At 50.3% G+C, this 17,921-nt stretch overlaps 2 protein-coding genes across 4 annotated transcripts in view; one reads left to right on the forward strand and one right to left on the reverse strand.

Moving 5' to 3' along the window:
- RNFT2 (ring finger protein, transmembrane 2) overlaps positions 1-10,620 on the forward strand; it is a 79,650-nt gene extending 69,030 nt beyond the window's left edge. For 2 of the 3 annotated variants that reach the window (XM_028480240.2, XM_055080487.1), the window contains exon 10: positions 3,002-3,591. In XM_028480240.2, the coding sequence (XP_028336041.1) occupies positions 3,002-3,160 (159 nt within the window). In that variant the 3' untranslated portion in view covers positions 3,161-3,591. Of the gene's footprint in view, positions 1-3,001; positions 3,592-10,376 lie in introns of those variants that run through there. The other variant, XM_055080486.1, reaches the window with a different exon arrangement.
- HRK (harakiri, BCL2 interacting protein) lies at positions 130-16,546 on the reverse strand. Its single transcript, XM_024120565.3, has 2 exons — positions 16,154-16,546; positions 130-957 (listed from the first exon to the last, which is right to left on the reverse strand). Exon 1 carries the CDS (start codon positions 16,483-16,485, stop codon positions 16,210-16,212), a length of 276 nt encoding a protein of 91 aa, XP_023976333.1. The 5' UTR covers positions 16,486-16,546; the 3' UTR covers positions 130-957; positions 16,154-16,209.
- Positions 16,547-17,921: the final 1,375 nt, after the last annotated feature.

Raw genomic sequence — 17,921 nt, forward strand, 5'->3', positions numbered from 1 at the left:
GGCAGCAAACAAGTCACACGTGAGGTCAGTTTTCCACCCCGTAACCAGCAAGCCACTCAGTGCCATCACCCCCACCCCGCCGTTCCTCCCTCCCAGAGCCCAAGGTTTGCTCCAAAACACCTCCGTATATTCATCCCCACGTAGAGAAAGAGAAAAGACTCTCAAGTGGCACTTTTGTGACTGATTCCTTTAAAATAAGAATCTGAAACAGCAAAATAGAAACCTCTCTCGTCCCCTGGCCTTGCAGGTCTGGCAACAGCATACCATGACAGCACCAGCAAGAACACACTTAGCACCAGCAAAATTTAAGCGAAGCACCAGAGACACCAAATTGGTAGGGGGGGGAAATGCATTTGTCTTGATGACAGTGGGACTGGCCATCTATCTAGGTAGGTAGAGAGAGAGAGGCTAGGACTTGTCAAGACTTAGAAATGGAGGTATCCCAGACTGCCCCTACAAAATTGGCCCTGAGTCCTCACTTTTTTTTTTTCTATTTTGTTTTTTGCACTTTCACCTCCTCCTCCACCGGCATCCCTTCCCAGGAGGTTGGTCACCTCTGAGGCTAATTCCCACCAGTCTTTGCAAAATTTCTAGCTACACAGTAAGCATCTCTCTTCCAGTACCCCAGACATGAAAGAGCATCAAAGTTCACATCGGAAGGTGCAGAAAAGGGAGGGGACCACGTCCTCGACAAGGCATGCACTGAAGAATAATATTCATATTTTCTTTTTCTATATATATAGAGCTGTATGTAAATAGCGTTGGGGTGTCTGTTTCTGCAGCTGGATATCAAAGAGGGCTTCCCCAGTCCCATTCCGCGTTGCCACTATTGCTCCAGACGCCGTCTTTATTCTCCACTTCCTTCTCGAAGTGCCAACTGAGGCCTTTCAAGCTCTGGGCTCCCCCCTCAGGAAAATGGGAACCGGCTTTCTCCAAGGACACAGGGTTTTCACCAACCTGCAGAAATAAAGATTTGTATTTCAGTCAGTAGGCACGTGCAGACAGCCACTGGGGATGACGTCAGCGCCTTGGGCCGCTGCACAGCCAGCTCCAATTGTCGGGAGGGGGAGGGGGATAGGCGAGAGCTGCTAGATACCAAAGCTCTGATTTGGAAGGAAAGGTTCCCCCAAAACTAGTCTTGGTGCTGCCCCTCCCCCCAAAGCTCTGTCCACATAGCAGCCTTCCTTAAACATATATGTGCACGTGCAAACACACACACACACATACACACACCTCTTGTTTTCAGACCTACATGTTTACATAGGCATCTCCTGTGATTTAAAAAGACTATGTAGAGACACTACTTTTTTGCTCCTGCATGTCAGGAACGGGACCACCATCTATTCATTTCATGGATCCATATTCAAGGCAGACTTGTAGGACAGTCTCTGCTGTCATCCATCCACCCACCCATCCATCCATTCACTCATTCATTGACGAACATGCCAAGCACCATACTAGGTGTTACAGATCCAATGACACAGCTCTTACCCTTAAGGGGCTCACAAGCCAACAAAGGGAGATGAGATGAAATCAATAATGACAGGGTCATGGGAAGAGCCTACAATCTGGGTAGACATGGGCTATGGGAGCCCCCAGGAGAGGCAGCTCATGAGGGAGGAGGGGAAGTCAGAGAAAGAGGAAGACCCCTGCTGAGTACTGAAAGATGCCAGTGAATTAGCCAGGATAAGGTGAGGTATTCCGGGCAGGGCAGAGAAAAACAGCGCATGCCCAAGAGAATGGAAACTATATATCCATGCAAAAGCTTGTACACAAATGTTCAGAGCAGCATTATCTATAATGGCCCCAAAGTGGAAACAACCCAAATGCCCATCACCTGATGAATGCACAAATAAGTAGGGTATTTCCATACAATGGAATATTATTTGGCCATAAAAAGGAATGAATCACTGACACATGCTACAACACGGATGAACCTTGAAGACATGCTGCTAAATGAAAGAAGCCAGACACGAAAGGGACAAATGTTGTATGATTCCATTTACAGGAAATGTCTAGAATAAGCAAATCTATAAAGAAAGCAAGCAGATCTGTGGTTGCCCAGGGCTGGGGAGGAATGTAAGCAATTGGGGACTAAATGCTAATGGGTACGAGGCTTCTGTTGGGGAACTGAAAATGCTCTAAAATTGATTGCAGGGATGGCTGCACAACTCTGGAAATATAATAAACACCATTGACTTGTGCGCTTTAAAAGGATGTGAAGTATATCAGGAGGAGGAGAGGATGAGGGAGAGGAGGAGAGGGAGGGAGTACAGGAAGGGGATGAAGAGAGGAGGGGAGGAAGATGGAAGAAACAGGACACAGAGGAAGGACATACCATGACTAGGTCAGGGAGCTCGATGAGCCTCGAGCAAAGACTGGGCCCTGGGGCCGGCGGGGAGATGAGGTTGGACAGTCAGCAGAGGAGATAAACACAATTCGTACGTTACTCTAAAGCAGGTGGTGGGAAAACTGCCATGTGCCTGATACAAACCACGTGGTGTAGGAGAGAGATGACTTTATGACCTTCAGGTGGACAAAAGTCCGGGATATTGACTTGTATGAACTGCACCAACAGCCTCCCTTGGCCTCTGGCCTCCTCCGGGGTCTAGTTCACAGAAGGCAGCAATGCCATGGCGAGACAGGGCCACAGGTCGGCCGGAGTACCTGCCGGGAAGCTCTCTGGCGCAGCCCCGGGCCCCTCTCCAGGCTCTGGGTCCTGTCCCCTCGCCTCGCCTTTAGGCCAGGGGGGCTGCCAGCCTGGGAGGGGGTCTGCAGGATCCCTCACTGATTTCCTAAACCCTGCACACACTTTGCCATCGAACCTTTACTAAATTCTCCTCTGATTACTCAGTTTGGGGGTGCTCTCTGCCTCTTACTTGGACCCTGACCGATACATACAACTGCGTCCATAATCACATAGACCCCACAATCTACATTAGCTGCTGGTCACAAGGATCTGAATCAGCAACTTCAAACCTTTTGCTTTTGACCTGCTCAGGTGGAGGGAGAAGACCCCTGCAGCCTGCCAACCACCAACCGCCACTCCGTTCCCCTCCTGTCCCATCAGGGCACAAGCGAAGAAGGCATTCTGCTTTACAGTGTAGCTGCTGTATGTTTTCATGGAATACTGACTCAGAGTCACCGTCAACTCAACTGAGAAGCACACTCAATTTAGTTCATGGAAACCAGCTTCTGTAACCCCTAAAAATCTCACTTTGTTGGTGTCTAGTCAAACTGACCTATAGAGTCAAAGTCAGTGGAACCCTGCAGCGTTAGCCTGAGGTGATTATGCTGCCTTAAGCATGGGTACAAGAAAGGAACGATGGAGGGAGAGAAAGAAACCACGTTTATTAAGCACCTACTGTGTGTTAATGGAGTGTGCTGACTTTGTGCTAAGCATTGTTCTCTGCACAAGATAAAGCTCAGTGCCTGCCCTCAACTGGCCTCCAGTCTTACTGGGGAAGACATGAAATGCCAGAGGCCAGGACTGTAAAAGACCACTGTCTGCAGACAATGAGTGTGCAGACACATTGGTCTGGGTGTGTTTAGAGCCCAGAAGTCAGTATGCGGTTACACTCACCAGGAAAGCTTCCGAGAGGAAGCAGGATTTGAACTGGGCCTTGAAGATACACAGACAATTTTTTTTTTAATTAAATGGTTATTTTGTTTTTTTTAATTTAATTAATTTATTTATTTATTTATTTTTGGCTGTGTTGGGTCTTCGTTTCTGTGCGAGGGCTTTCTCTAGTTGCGGCAAGCGGGGGCCACTCTTCATCGCGGTGCGCGGGCCTCTCACTGTCGCGGCCTCTCGTCGCGGAGCACAAGCTCCAGATGTGCAGGCTCGGTAGTTGTGGCTCACAGGCCTAGTTGCTCCGCGGCACGTGGGATCTTCCCAGACCAGGGCTCGAACCCGTGTCCCCTGCATCGGCAGGCAGCCTCTCAACCACCGCGCCACCAGGGAAGCCCCAGACAATGTTTTTGCCGTATTTGGAAGAAGGCAGGATCGTTTAGGTGGGGAAAGGGCCTAAGCAAGGCGCAAGGGCAGTGACAAGGATGGCTCAAACAGGGGACCCTGACGAGCAGGGAACTGCATCTGAAAGTTGTGACAACTGAGGCTGTGTCGATACCTGAGTTGAATGGAGATGATGAAGGGAAAATAACAGTGGCATCAGGCGAGAAACTGTATTGTTTCCTTGCAAAACTAGGACCAGCAACTGATTTTCACTTTTCCTACCTATAAATCATTGAGCCTATATAATGAGTCTTTCTAAGGGTTTCCCAGGGCTGCTAAATGGACAAATTCCTGTGCCCATTTGTGTACTGATTACCGGTTGGCGTCCACAGTGAAGGATGAACATTAGCACACCTCTGCACGGCATCAACCAGCCAGTGGACACCACGACAGCACGTCCCACGATCAGAGGGTGGGCCTATGTATACACTTCTGGAGGATTTTGTTTGTTTGTTTGTTTTTTAGTTAGCATTTTTTTCACTTCAGGATAGGTTATGTCAGTAAGTATAACGTTTTTTTTTGTTTCTCCTGGGGGACTTTAAATTGGACACCCTTCACTAGCCCACAGAAGCAGTCAGATAAATGCGCTCAACGATGTTCCCTCCAGCTTTATTTGTAATAAATTTGGAATTTATTACAAATCTGGAGTTTGGAAACAACCCATGTGTTTATTGATAGGAGACTGGATTAAAAAATTAAGCCACCTGCCTATTAGAAAGGGGTAAATCTAAATGTACTGAGACAGAAAGATGGCTATGATTTTTAATTGAAAAGAGCAAATGCCCCAGATCTTTTTTCCTTTAATGAATATGTGTGTGTGTGCATACACAGATAGCTATATCTATCTATATATCCATATAAAAAGTATGGCAGAGAGGCAAAATAGTATAATGGTTAAGAGCCCAGACGCTGGAGCTCGACACCTGAGTTGGAATCCTGATTCAGACACTTAAAAGCTGTGTGACCTTGGGCCAGTTATTAACCTCTCTGGGTCTCAGTTTCCTTATATGGAAAAGGTGGGGGAGTATATCGAATCTTACTGTGTTGATGTAAGACTGAAAGTATTAACATATGTGAGGACTTAGAAGTCCAGCACATAGTAAGGTCTGCATTTGTTGTTATTATTGTTATTGTTGTTATATACTCCAGACTGAAAGTTACCCCAGGGGAGTGGCTTTGGGGGTGGAGTAAAAGAACAATTACAGCGCTCTACTTTATATACTTTACTTCTGTATTGTTTATGTTATTTTTTTCTTTTCTTTTTCTGAAAGGAGTAAGGAGTCATTGTACAATTTTAAACTAGTTTAAAAACATAAAGTCCACAGCTCCCTTTGAACCACTTGAGCTGCCCCTGGGATGTTTTTCCTCAAACTTGGCTCATAAAGCACTTTCTCAAATGCTGACTCACAACCAAAGCTCACAACTGAAGAGATTCATGAAACGCCTGTTCTTAAATGTCCCTATTTCCACTTTGCACCCACAGCGTGGAGGGGCGGGGGACAGAGGGGGAGAACAGGAAGCCTCCAGAGACCGGCTGCCTGGGCTGGGGCGCTGCAGGTGGAGAGCTGTGAGCTGTGAATCCCGCTGCAGCGTTAGAGCAGGATCCTCACCCCCTTTTCCCTACATCTGAGAAGAGTTAGGACCCTCGGGTTCCCTCCTAAGAGGTCCCAATTTTTAATTTAAAAAAATATCTTTTTTGCTCTTGCCGTTTGCATATGTGATAAGTTAGAAGTTCAAATAGCAGAGAAGGCTATAGAAATAAAAGGAAAGCCGCCTTCACTCCACCCCTAAGCCTCCCAGAATACTTTCTGTGCATTTACACACACCTCGTCTCTCCCCTTGACCCACCATTTCATCCTCAGGGCTCAGCACCATGCCCTGCACAGAGCAGGTGTTCAGTTCAACCTGTTGAGTGACAGTGGCTAAGTGAGCACGTGAATAATGGTGGTAACTTCCCTACTCTTCCATCTTTGTTTTTTTAAATTAATCTTTATTGGAGTCTAGTTGATTTACAATGTTGTGTTAGTTTCTGCTGTACAGCAAAGTGAATCCGTTACACATGTACATATATCCATTCTTTTTTATTCTATTCCCATATAGGTCATTACAGAGTATTGAGTAGAGTTTCCTGTGCTAGACAGTAGGTTCTTATTACCCACTCTTCCATCTTTGGTTTCAGCGGGTTGATTTTGACCATGGAGTTCAAATGGTACCAGTGGTCGGTCCTGATGTCTAAGAATCATTGGTACAAAGCTCTCCATGTGGAATCCTCCTAGAGGGAAGATGCTCTGGTCCATGTTATCATTTAAATCTCTGTCCATGTAGCTCATGCTGGCCAGTTAGGACACTGGACTCTGAGGAGACGGTGGCTGAGGGGACTAAAAAAGCGGAAGGCTAGGTGTGGGGTGTACGAGAAAGGAAGAGGCCATTTGGCAGCTCCTGGAAGATGTGTTTCCTTCTCTCTGCCTATCTATCTATTGCCCCTGTTATCTGTGAATAATTATCAGTGCTATCAGTGGACAGTTATTGATTATATGAAGTCTGTGGAGAGAGCCCAGAGACCTCAGAGCTCTGCCCACTATGAAGTTCTGGCAGGTGGGCCTTGAATGCCAATCTAACTTGGTGTCCAAAAGAATAAGCACTGAGAAGTTGGGGGTAGCACAGCACACAACCGATGCCAGACCAAATGGACAGACCCTTCTTAAAGCAATCTCACCTTATGTATCACATGTTACAACACACACATTCTTTCACCCAACAAGTTCACCTCTAGGAACTTCAGTTTTTTGTGTTTTTTTTGCAAAGTTGTCCAAACAAGAATGTTCACTAAACCTCACTTACGAACTGTCAGAAAATGGGGAACAGCGTAAATATCCCTGGGGATGTGACCAAATAAGGAAATCGTGGACCATCCAAGCCACGGATCACCATGCAGCCATAGAAAAAGATGATGAAAACCTCTGTTGACATGGGAACATCTCAGCAACCTATTTTTATTGGGGAAAAAATAGATTACAAAACAGCTTGAACAGTATGATCTCATTTATTTAAAATAGGATACACGTGTGGGTGTGTCTACGCATCAAGGGAAGTCTGGCAGGGTGGTCTCCGAAACCAGAGGTCATACATTTAAATGCATTGGCCCCAGTAACGTGTGCCCAGGAGGGGCCAGGGTCACTGGAGAGTTTGTGTCCCATCTAAAGAGGTTTCTGACACTCATCTCCAGCTTTTTGCTGCCACATGGGACTTGGTATTGTCAGATCTTTCCATTTTTTCAATGAAAACTGGAAACCTGGGCTTCAGTATGAAAGTGCCTGATTTTTAAGCATGTGGGTTAAGACATGCAAGTCAAATAAAGCTAAATGGCAGGCCAGTTACAGCCAGGAAACCACCAGGTTTCCACCTCTTCCTAGACGCTAAGACATTCTTCGACAGGGACAGCTGGCATGTAAGCCCACCTCATTTTCACCTTCAGAAGCCATCTCTGTGCCTTGGTTTCCCCATCTGTAAGGTGAGGGAGTTGCGTTAGGTGGTTTCTAAAGTCCTGTCTATTTCTGGCTGTGCTTCTAGAACGGTGATCTCTTTGGGTCATAGATCTTTTGAGATCAAAGCAATGATTTCTCTCTGAAGTCGGGGGGCGGGGGCGGCGAATAGAGGAGTATGAAGCCAGCCAATTTTATGTCTCATTTCTGGGGGGGGGTCCCCAATTCCCTGAGCCTCTCCCAAATTCATTCATTCATTTACTCATTCAGGCATCCATTCATTCAGTAGTTAGTGAATACCCATTCTGCACTGGTCACCATGTCAGGTGCTGGGATACAGTGATGGACAAAAAGCCAGGGCTGGGGCCCTCACGGGACCTGGAGGCTAGTGTCCCCCAGGTTGGGGGGTCCTGTCCTGGAGGTTCCCCCAGCCCCGGCGCAGTGGCTTAAGAAGGCTGTTGGTGATCCACAGAGTGGGGGGCAGGGGCAGGATTAGCAACTGCTTTGTGCAAAAAGCTCAGAAAAGTCCCCGAAGAGTTCCCACCATACTCTGAATATGGGCCCGGGGACTGAAATTTACACCAAATAAGAACAACACATATCCTGCACTATCATTTACCCTTTTCTGAACATCAGTGATATGCCTTATACTGCTCAGAAGGTAGAGGGACATGCCTAAGGTCACATAACTGGGAAATGGCAGATCAGGGCCGGATCTGAAAGTCAGCCTGACTCCAAAGTTCATGTCACTGTCCATCAAGCTGTCCTACCTCGGCATAAAATCTGGGTGAATTAGATAAACAGTTACCAGAAGTTAAATTTTCTGAATCAAGAATGAGGCCCCAAAATGAATTAAAAAAAAAAAAAAAAAGAGAATGAGGCCCCATGGTGTGCCAACAGGCTGAAACATTATAAGTCTGGGCTGTCTTTGAAAATGCTACCTCTTCTTAAATCTATCCCATGGCCCTTGACACATTCCCACCCTCTGAAGACCCCTCCGAGATCACTTTGTCTAAGTGTCCCCACCATCAATATGTTAGCATCCTACAGTATTTATTAAGTACCATGCGCCAGATCCAAGTACAGCCAGGCAGGCAGAGAAGCTCTTCAAACTCTTAGTGACACTGCTATGACTTGCAGCCTTTCCCTGAAGTTGGAATGGGTGTGTCAGCAGTCATCTCACTCATGCACTCCAACAATGGCTAGAGATGTGGTCCATGAAGAATATTCCATAAAGAGATAACACAGATTTAGCTGGGGATGGTAACAGCCTGCTCCAGAGCCAAGCCGATAACCACATTATGGATAGTGGCCAGTGACGTAAATGAGAAAAGGGAACAAGCGGCAGAGTTTATCTAGAAACTACAAGATTTTGTACTCTTTTAGACAACCTTTATAATAAAAGAATGTTTACCTACACTTTTGATATCAAAGTTCCACTTGTGGGCATTCTTAAGAAAATCAGGGCTTCCCTGGTGGCGCAGTGGTTGAGAGTCCGCCTGCCGATGCAGGGGACACGGGTTCATGCCTCGGTTCGGGAAGACCCCACGTGCCGCGGAGCGGCTGGGCCCGTGAGCCATGGCCGCTGAGCCTGCGCGTCTGGAGCCTGTGCTCCGCAACGGGAGAGGCCACAACAGTGAGAGGCCCGAGTACAGCATAAAAAAAAAAAAAAAAAAAAAGAAAATCATCTGTGATGTACCCAAAGAGTTACACCCAAGGATGTTCTGCATCACACTGGAAACTGTCTAAATGTCCAATAATAGCTGCATGAGAAGGTAAATGGTGGAAGAGCCAAACAGAGAAATACTAAGCAACCTCTAAGAAGCGTGTCGTAGAAAATACTATAAAGCATGGAGAAATGTCCATGATATAATGACAAAGTCAGATTACAGAGAATGTATTTAGAGGGATTCTATGTGTTAAAGTACCTCTCAGTGCATTTTTTTTTTAAATGGAAAGAAACCTCTCAAAATGTTAACAATGGGTAGTGAGATAAAAACAATCGATTAAATTTTTCTTTTATTCAGTATTTTCCAAGTATTTGATAACGTGCTTGTAATATTTTTTGTAATCAAGAAAAAGCTATTTTTTCTTAAAAAAAGGAATATTACATAAAGTTTCCCAAAACAATTTAATTCCATCTTGCCCAAGTCCATGGCCTGTGGAGCAAAAGTTCAAAGATGGCAACATTCTGTGGGGTGGCCAATTTTCTCTCCACAGGGCAGGGAAAGGAGCTTTCTCTTTTCCTGGGTATCCAGCAGTACTAAAAGGACACATCTCACTGATGTGGCCTAAAACAGAGATCCCTCACCCAGCTGCAGGGGCACCAGTTTAAAGCAGGAAGGAGGGAGGGGAGACAATACGGAATTGAATGGAAATCCAGCCAGTATCCACAACCTTCTGAGGGCACTGAGGGCTGGGCATCAGTGAGCTGGCACAGGGGCCAGAATCTCTCAGACCTTGGTAGGAGGTCTCCTCCAGTGAGAGTAGGCTGGGGTGGGGGTCAGAGCCGGGGTCTCCCGCCCCTGAAGTCTAGGAGCATCTGAGGCCAGGTTCTGGGACTTACTCATCTCTGCATCCCTGCATCCTGGCGCCTAGCCCTGAGCTGGTGCTCAATTCATATCTGCAAATGCATGAGGATGAGTAGTTTATTGCATCACATCTAATTCTCCTCTTACAAAGCACCTCTTCACGTACTGTCAGCACTTGTGAATCCCTTGATAACAAAACTCAACCTCCCTACCATGGCCTGATCTAGCCGCTGCCTGCCCTCTGACTTCCTCTCCCCCAAGTTCATGTTGTCTTAGCCCACTGCTCGTTTTCCTCTTCCTCAAACACAAGGTGCAAAGTCTCACGTCCCCAGAACACCTTTCTTCCAGGTACTCACGTGGTTGGCTCCTTTTCGTCACTCACATCATTGGTTCCTTGGTTCCTCCTCAGAGTGGCCATCTCCAACCACTTCAGGTAAGGAGCGCCCCAGGCTCTCGCTATGAAAGGCACACCTCGGAGATATTTGCATTTTTTACAAATCGAAGGTTTGTGGCAACCCTGTGTCGAGCAAGTCTATTGATGCCATTTTTCCAACAGCAGTTGCTCACTTCGTGTCTCTGTGTCACATTTGGATAATTCTCGCAGTATTTCAAATCTTTCATCATTATTATATTTGTTACGGTGATCTGTGATCTTTGATGTGATTATTGCAAAAAGATTATGACTTATGGAAGGTTTAGATGATGGTTAGCATTTTTTAGCAATAAAGTGTTTTTTAATTGAGGTGTGTACATTGTTTTTAAAGACGTAATACTACTGCACGCTTAATAGACTACAGTATAATGTAAACATAACTTTTATATGCACTGGGAAACCAAAAAATTTGTGACTCGCCTTATTGCAGCGGTCTGAACCAAACCCACAATGTCCCCGAGGTATGCCTGTACATTATCTTCGTGTGTCACCTTCAGAGCCCTGAACACTTTCTGAAATTCTGGGTTAGACTGCATAATCCAAAGATGGCCACAACAATATCTTCTCTCCCATTTGCTATTCTAGAACCTTGCCACTCCCCCATGGGGTAGTGTCTAATTCCACTCCCCTTAAATCTGGGCTGGCTTGTGATCTGCTTTTAACCAAAGTGATTTCTGAAGCTGGGTCAAAAAAGGCAAAGCAGCTTCCATCTGACCCTCCGAGACACTTGCCTTTGGAGCTCTAAGATACCAGGTCAGAATCCAGCTACCGTGAGGCTGCCATGTTGTGGGGAAGCCCAGGCCACAAGAGGAGACTGAGTGTAGATGCTCTGATTGGCAGTCCCAGCTGGCACCCAGCATCAACAGCCAGGCCTATAAATGAAGATCCCATCACCATGACTCCAGCCCCGAGTCAGCCTGGAACTGAGACAAGTCACCCCTGCTATACTTTGTCTGAATTTCTAACCCACAGAAGGTATGAGCCTAACTGAATAATTGTTTTAAGCCACTAAGTTTTGGAGTAATTGGTTACACAGCAGTTGTAACCAGAACAATCTTTACTGATTTATCATCTGTCTCTTCCCACTAAAATGTAGGCTTCATGAGAGCAGGGGCTTCTATGTCTTGGTCCTTCCTGTGTCCACCATGCCCTGCACACAGTAGGAACTCAATAATTAATAGGTGAAAAAGTGAAAGAAGCCGAATTTAGGACACATTAGCGCTCATCGTGCACAGTTTCTGAATGATTCATGTATTCATCATAGTTATTTTGTATCTACTATGTGACAAGCAAGCTGCCATGGGCTAGGGACAGTGTGGGGCAGCTCACTGTTACCATGAAATCCTGTCACACACAGTGATGACCAGAAGGGAGACAGAAGCCCCCACTGCACTCCTCCCCACCCCCAATGTAGGTCTGAAAAGCTGACTTTACAAAAACCAGAGGTGCAGTTGCCAAATCCACCCAGCCCGCATCTGGGGGTGTATTTAATTATTCCCGGGTGCGGCTGTTTTTACATCCACAGCTCAGTCACTTGTGTCCTGGCCTCTCAGTAGGCAAGAGAGTGACTCCAGACAGCGACCACGTGGCAGGAAGGCTGCCACCATCCTGCACATCTGGCCCCTTCCCCGGGGAGGGGGTTGGGGGGGGTGGCGGGGTTCCCCCCCCCCAACAGCTGTCTCCTTCTCCTCCACTCACTCCTTTCCTTCCTTGCCTAGGCTTTCAAGCTCTAAGAGTAATCCTGGCAGGGGTGCAGCAGTCTGGGAGGGAGGCCTGAGGGATGTGCCTCCAGGTTTAACCACTTAACCCCCAAAATACCTGCCAAGAACCAGTTAGCATGTCTGGTGGGCAGGCCAGACCGTCATTAATTCATTAAAGCGGGCTCTTGCTGTCCCATTATCTTCCTTGCTGCTGACCACGTCGCCTCTCGGGTACGCAGAGTACCCCTTTCTCCCCTCTCCTTAGTCCTAAGGCAAGGTTCTGCCCACCCCAGCCCGAAGAATCCTCCTCCTTCTCTTTCCCTCTGCCCCCACCCCCACCCAAGGCAAGTGACACTTCTCCCTCCCACGCTTCCACCAGCCAGCGCTCACCATAAAGCATCTTTTGTTCCCTCTCCTGTATCTTGGAGCAGTGACTGGTTAAACCACACCCATTCTCCGCCTGGCCTCCCCAGCCTCCAAGGAGCCTCCCGCGAGGCTCCCTCAGAGGGAATCTCTCTAGTGCAGGAATTCGAGGAGATGATAATCTCCTCCCCTGCATCCCTCAAGTCATCTGACGGGCTGCGTGCTGCAGGCCCTCAAAGGCAGAAACTCCAGTGCCAGTTCTGACTTTGCCATTGATAGATCCTTTGGGACGACTCACGTGGACTCTCTCTGCCTCAGTTTCCCCTTTGAATGGCATTAACCATTTCATAGCATCCTCTGACAACTGAACTAAGTGCCAGGCACTGCACTGGGCACATGAAATAGATGCTCTTCTATCAACCTCCCAACAATCCTGATAGAGATAACAGCTCCGGTTTACAGATAAAGGCTCAGAGAGGTTACGGTTCTTACCCAAGGTCACACTGCCAGAAGGTTCTTGGGCTGGGACTTAAATCCAGTTTCATCTGATCCCTAAACCCATGCTCTTAACCCCTATACTATCCTGGCCCATGTGGCCTTGATTCCCCAAAATGGCAAGTAAGAATAGTGTGGAGTCACCAGCAACGACAATGGCAAAGTGTTGTCTACTTTCGGAAAGAAAGATATTAAATGCAATCATAGTCATGATAACTCACATTTATATTCACTTCTTACGTGCCAGGCACTGTTCTAGAGCTCTCTGTAAATGACTTCATTTTACCCTCTTGACAACAGCTGTGCATTTAAGTACTATTATTGTCCCCATTTTACATATGGGAAAACTGAGTCTCAGAGGGGAGGCTGGATTTTTGTCTGTTTGTTTAATGATGACTTCTGAGAAAACTACTGCTGGCTCACAGTAGAGGCTCAAAACAAGCTTGTTGAAACTGCTGTCGTGCATATAGCTAAGCTCACCTTTAACCTAAGAGAATGGTCTGCCCTACATGGGTGATTCAGGCCTCCCTGAAACCAATAAGGCACGCTGTGAGCGTTCCCATTTCTCTTCTGGGGTAGGAAATGTGGAGAGGACTACACACAGAAACTGTCAACAAACTATCTTTCTCCAGGGGATTTCCTTTCACGTCTTGCTAACTTACCAAAGGCTGGGGAAAGATGGGTTTCCCACGGTTAAGCCAAAAGCACAAGAAAGGCCCCAGAGTTGGAGGCAGCAGCGAGAGAAGCCAAGTCCTTGTGATAGGGGCCGAGCCTGGGAGACCCAGCAAGGCGAGCCCCGGGATGGTAGTGGTATACATTCTGTTCAATACCATGCTACCGGCGATCCGAGGGAGTGAGGTGCAGCGCGGCAGGAAAGCCGTGCCGGGCATCCTGGGGTCAGGGCACCCGAGGTGGGAGGACCCTAGAGGGTGTGTCTGCTGGGGACGCCGCCCGGACGGGACACAGCAGGATGCTGGAGAACCCAGGGGTATGCTGAGGAGGTGGCCTGGAGTCGGGACGTAGCACGGGGCTCTGGGGCTGAAGCAGAGTCAGGAAGGGGAAATAAACTCTGCGACGACAATTATCCGCTGACGCCGCACCAGCGAAAGCTCCTCCCCGTCCCCCTTCCTTGTCGCGTGGGTCCTTCCCCGCGCCCGAGCTCAGAGAGGCGCGCTGCGTTCGCCCCGCGCGCCCTCGCGGAGGTTTCGGGCCACCTCCAGGGCGGCAGCCTCCTCCTGAGGGCCCCGGGAGCACCCCCGGCCCCGACGCGCGCCAGTCGGGCTCTGGCTGGGCGCTCTCCGCCCCCTGGGTGGGACGCCCAGCATCCTGCACCGTCTAGTCCCGAGAAGGCAGCGCTTCCCCAGCCTCGCCTGGTCTCCAAGACTGGAGGAAGCGGTGTCCTAGCCCTCCTCCCCATTTCTACTGGATTCCTCTCGCTTCCCATCTTTCTTATCCACGTTCCCACTATCTTGTTCTCCAGAAACTCTCTCCAGCTCCCCCGCCTTTCTTTCCTCGTCTCGCCGCCCGTTTTTTCTTTGCCTCCTTTCCCACCTTCATTCCGCCTTTCCCTAAATTACACACTTTGGGCTTCGCGTCTCTTGCTTGGCTCCCTTTTTCTGCCCCACCTCCCCGTGCCCCATCCAAAATTTTGTTCCTGCCTCTAGGATTCGGCGGCCCCAGCCTGGGTTTCTGCAGCCGAGGGCAGCCCCGGGCCTCTCTTCCGGGAGGAGAAGAATCGGATGGGACCGCCGAGCCGGGCAGAGAGCGTCCCGAAGCGCGCACCTCTCTTCGCCAGCGCCCGGGCTGCGCCGGCCCACGAGCCATCTGTCGCCCGCGCTCCCGGCTCACACCCCGCGCACCCCCGCATCTCCCCGGGCGCTGCCACCCCCCACGCTCCGGCTGCCGCCTCTTCCTGCGGGCGCCGCGCCAGCTTCCCAGGGTGTTGGCGCACCGCGGGGCTCAGCCGCGACCCGAGCGCTCGGTTTCTGTGGGCCATGGCATCCCGGGGCTGGCTTTCTCACCTTCGACCTTCACCTTCCGGCCCTAGACCCACCTTTGGTGGGCTCAGCCTGACTCTCTCCACCTCCACTCACTGCAGCTCTCCTCTCTATTCCAGAATCTGAAGAGACGGTCCTTACACGTTTGCTCCCCTAAAGCGCCTAGCACAGTGCCAGGCGCACAGCTGATGCTCAGTAATTCCCCAATCCCAAGGGCCTAGCGGACACTAGGTGCTCAGGACCTTTCTCCTACTGGTACCAGACACACTAAGCGCTCCATACTCACCCCCCACCCCCGCCGCACACACAGTGCCTAGCATACTGCAGGCTCTCAAACATCTCCCTCAACAAGGCCTAGCACCCAGAAAGAGCTCAAGTGATGCTCTTTCATTAAGGCTTTTCCTTGGAGTTTCCCTGAGAGCCTCCGATCCCAGCTCACTTGGGGGCATCTCCTTCATCTCAGTTCCTCCGTTTGGTGAAGAGGAGGCCAAGCTCCTCAAACGGGACACCTCGCTGGAGGGGAGAAGAAGTTGCCAGAGCAGGGAAAACTGCAAAGTTTTAGGTAGGGAGAAAGACGGAGCCGGCCAGAAACCAGGAGGGGGAGGAAGTCGCGAGAAGTGCTCGGGGCGCCGGGAGACGGGCAACAGAAACTGGAGAAGTGACACTTAAGGAGAAGGGGGTTTGGAGCGGCGGTGATGGAAACGGTGGCGACTCTGGAGTGGCAGGCGTCTGAAAGAGGACTGAGGACTCGTCTTGAAACCGCGATAGATTATAATTCTTTGGCTTGGCCTATAACTGTTCTCAGAGCAAGCCCAGTTTTTACTTGCACTGTGTGTGTGTTTGAGCGGCTGGTGGGGCTTCCGGAGGCTAAGGTCCTCCCAAAGCCACCCCGATGGAGAGAGTGGCAAGATGCGCTTACGGACTCGGAGAGAAGGGGCAGAAACGGTGGACCCGGTACTTGGAAGGAAAGATGGGGACTGCCTAGGAGGGGGACCGAGATCCTTGCGAGAGAAAGGAGCAGAGGAAGGAGATGGGAAGAGAAGAACGCCAAACTTGAGGCTCTCCGGCTTCCAAGCCAGCCGCAAGTCTCCAGTCCCCAGACACCGCGCGCTGGCGCTCGCTCGCTCGCTCGCGTACCTGTTGCTCGCTCCGGCTGGGTCTCGGCTCCGGCCCCACCAAGAAGCCCCGCGTTCCTACAAGTTCCGCCTGCCGAGCAGCCAGGCTGCCAGCGCCGCCACCTGCGCGGCCGCGCACAGCCAGGGCCAGTAGGTGGGGAGCGCGCTGGGCGCCGGCGCCCTCCGGCTCCGCGCGCGGCGCCGCCACATGGTGCGCTGGTGCAGCTCGTCGCCGAGCGCCTTGAGCCGGGCGGCCGTGAGCTGCGCGGCGGACGAGCGCAGACCCAGGCGGCCCGCGCTGCAGGCGCACACCGCCGGCGGGCCGCGGCCGCGGTGCAGGGGGCACGGGCACATGACCGCTCGCCGCGCTCCCTCCCCGCGTCGGGCCGCCCCTCGCCTCCTCTGCCTCGGCCTCTGCGCCTGCCTCCGCCGCGCTCCAGTCGCCGGGGGCCTCCCCTGGACACCAAGTTTCTCCTTGTGTTGTGCGTTTGTTGTGCTGACGGCGCTATTATTAATTAAAGTGTCACATGGTGGAGGGGGCGGGGAGGGCGCGGGGAGGGGGGTTACATCATCCGGCCCCGGGGGGGGGGGGCTGCAGGCAGAAGAAACCGAGAGGTAACTTTTAACCCTAGCGGCGCCGGCAGTGAGGGGGCGCGCGGGTTGGGAGAAGAGGAGCGCGGGGCGCTGGGACGCCTGAAGGCGACCGGCCGCTTGGGTCTCTGGCTTCAGGGGTCGCGGGAGACCCTCGCGGAGGCGTGGAGCGCCGGGGGAGGTTTTCTCCTTCTCTTTTTCCTGAATTCAGCTCCAATTCTGATTTGGCGAGGGGGGCAGGCTTGTTTGCCGTTTTGGATGAAGCCGATATCGAATTCGGCTGCATTATTCAAAAAATGTTCCGAAGCTATTGTTTGGTTTGGGGGAGGTGGGTCGGTTCCAAATCTCATGAGAGGGCCGGATTCAACCCAACTTGCCTACTTTCAGGTCTGACTCCGCACCTGTAGGCTGCGGATATGAGCACACCAGACGCACAACCCCACCCCCATCTGAGATAGGCCGCCAGACCCTCACGCGCCCACTGCGCTGCTAGAAACCTTGATGGAGGCGGGGAGAGGATTAGGGGGCCGGCCCTTGGTCTCGGCTGTTCCCGGCACACCGCGCCTCCGCCCGAAAGACCCTCACAAGGGGTTTTCCAGAATGAAACTTATTTTTGTCTGCTTCCTTTGTCAATATTACTTTTCTGCAGGGGTTAGTTTCTAGCAGTGATCCCGATTTAATGCGCAATGGCGAGTCTAAGGGGTCGGCGGGGTCGGGGATGGGGGCCGCCGGCAGGGAATTTTAGCTCTTTTTATTTTTTCTAATCCGAGAACTGCCCCTATGACCCTCCAGACTAGAAAATCTGGAACTGTCCATGCTGGTGAAGGTACAGATGGGTGAAGGGACCTCTCAGGATTCTTTGGAGGAGAATGAGACCTTCACCCATCTTGAATCCATGGGGATTCAGAAAACTGGGGGATCCTGGAGGTGGCTCCACACCAGCCTTCTAGGTCCTGATGAGGCAGCTCTGATCCTCTTCTTCCCACGGGCAGGGTGTTGCCAAGGCCTGAGGAGTCCTTTGGTCACTTGGAAAAGATTCTTCAAGACTATGAACTTAGTTTGGGTCTGGATTTATCATGGAGAGATTTCCCCTTGACCTGCAGCATGGTCAGGGCTCAGATCCCAGCTGTGATCTTGGTGGCTCTTTTTTTTTTTTTTTTTTTTTTGCGGTACGCGGGCCTCTCACTGTTGTGGCCTCT

The sequence above is a fragment of the Physeter macrocephalus genome, chromosome 19 (genome assembly GCF_002837175.3).
Source record: "Physeter macrocephalus isolate SW-GA chromosome 19, ASM283717v5, whole genome shotgun sequence".
In the NCBI taxonomy this organism is placed as follows: Eukaryota; Metazoa; Chordata; class Mammalia; order Artiodactyla; family Physeteridae; genus Physeter; species Physeter macrocephalus.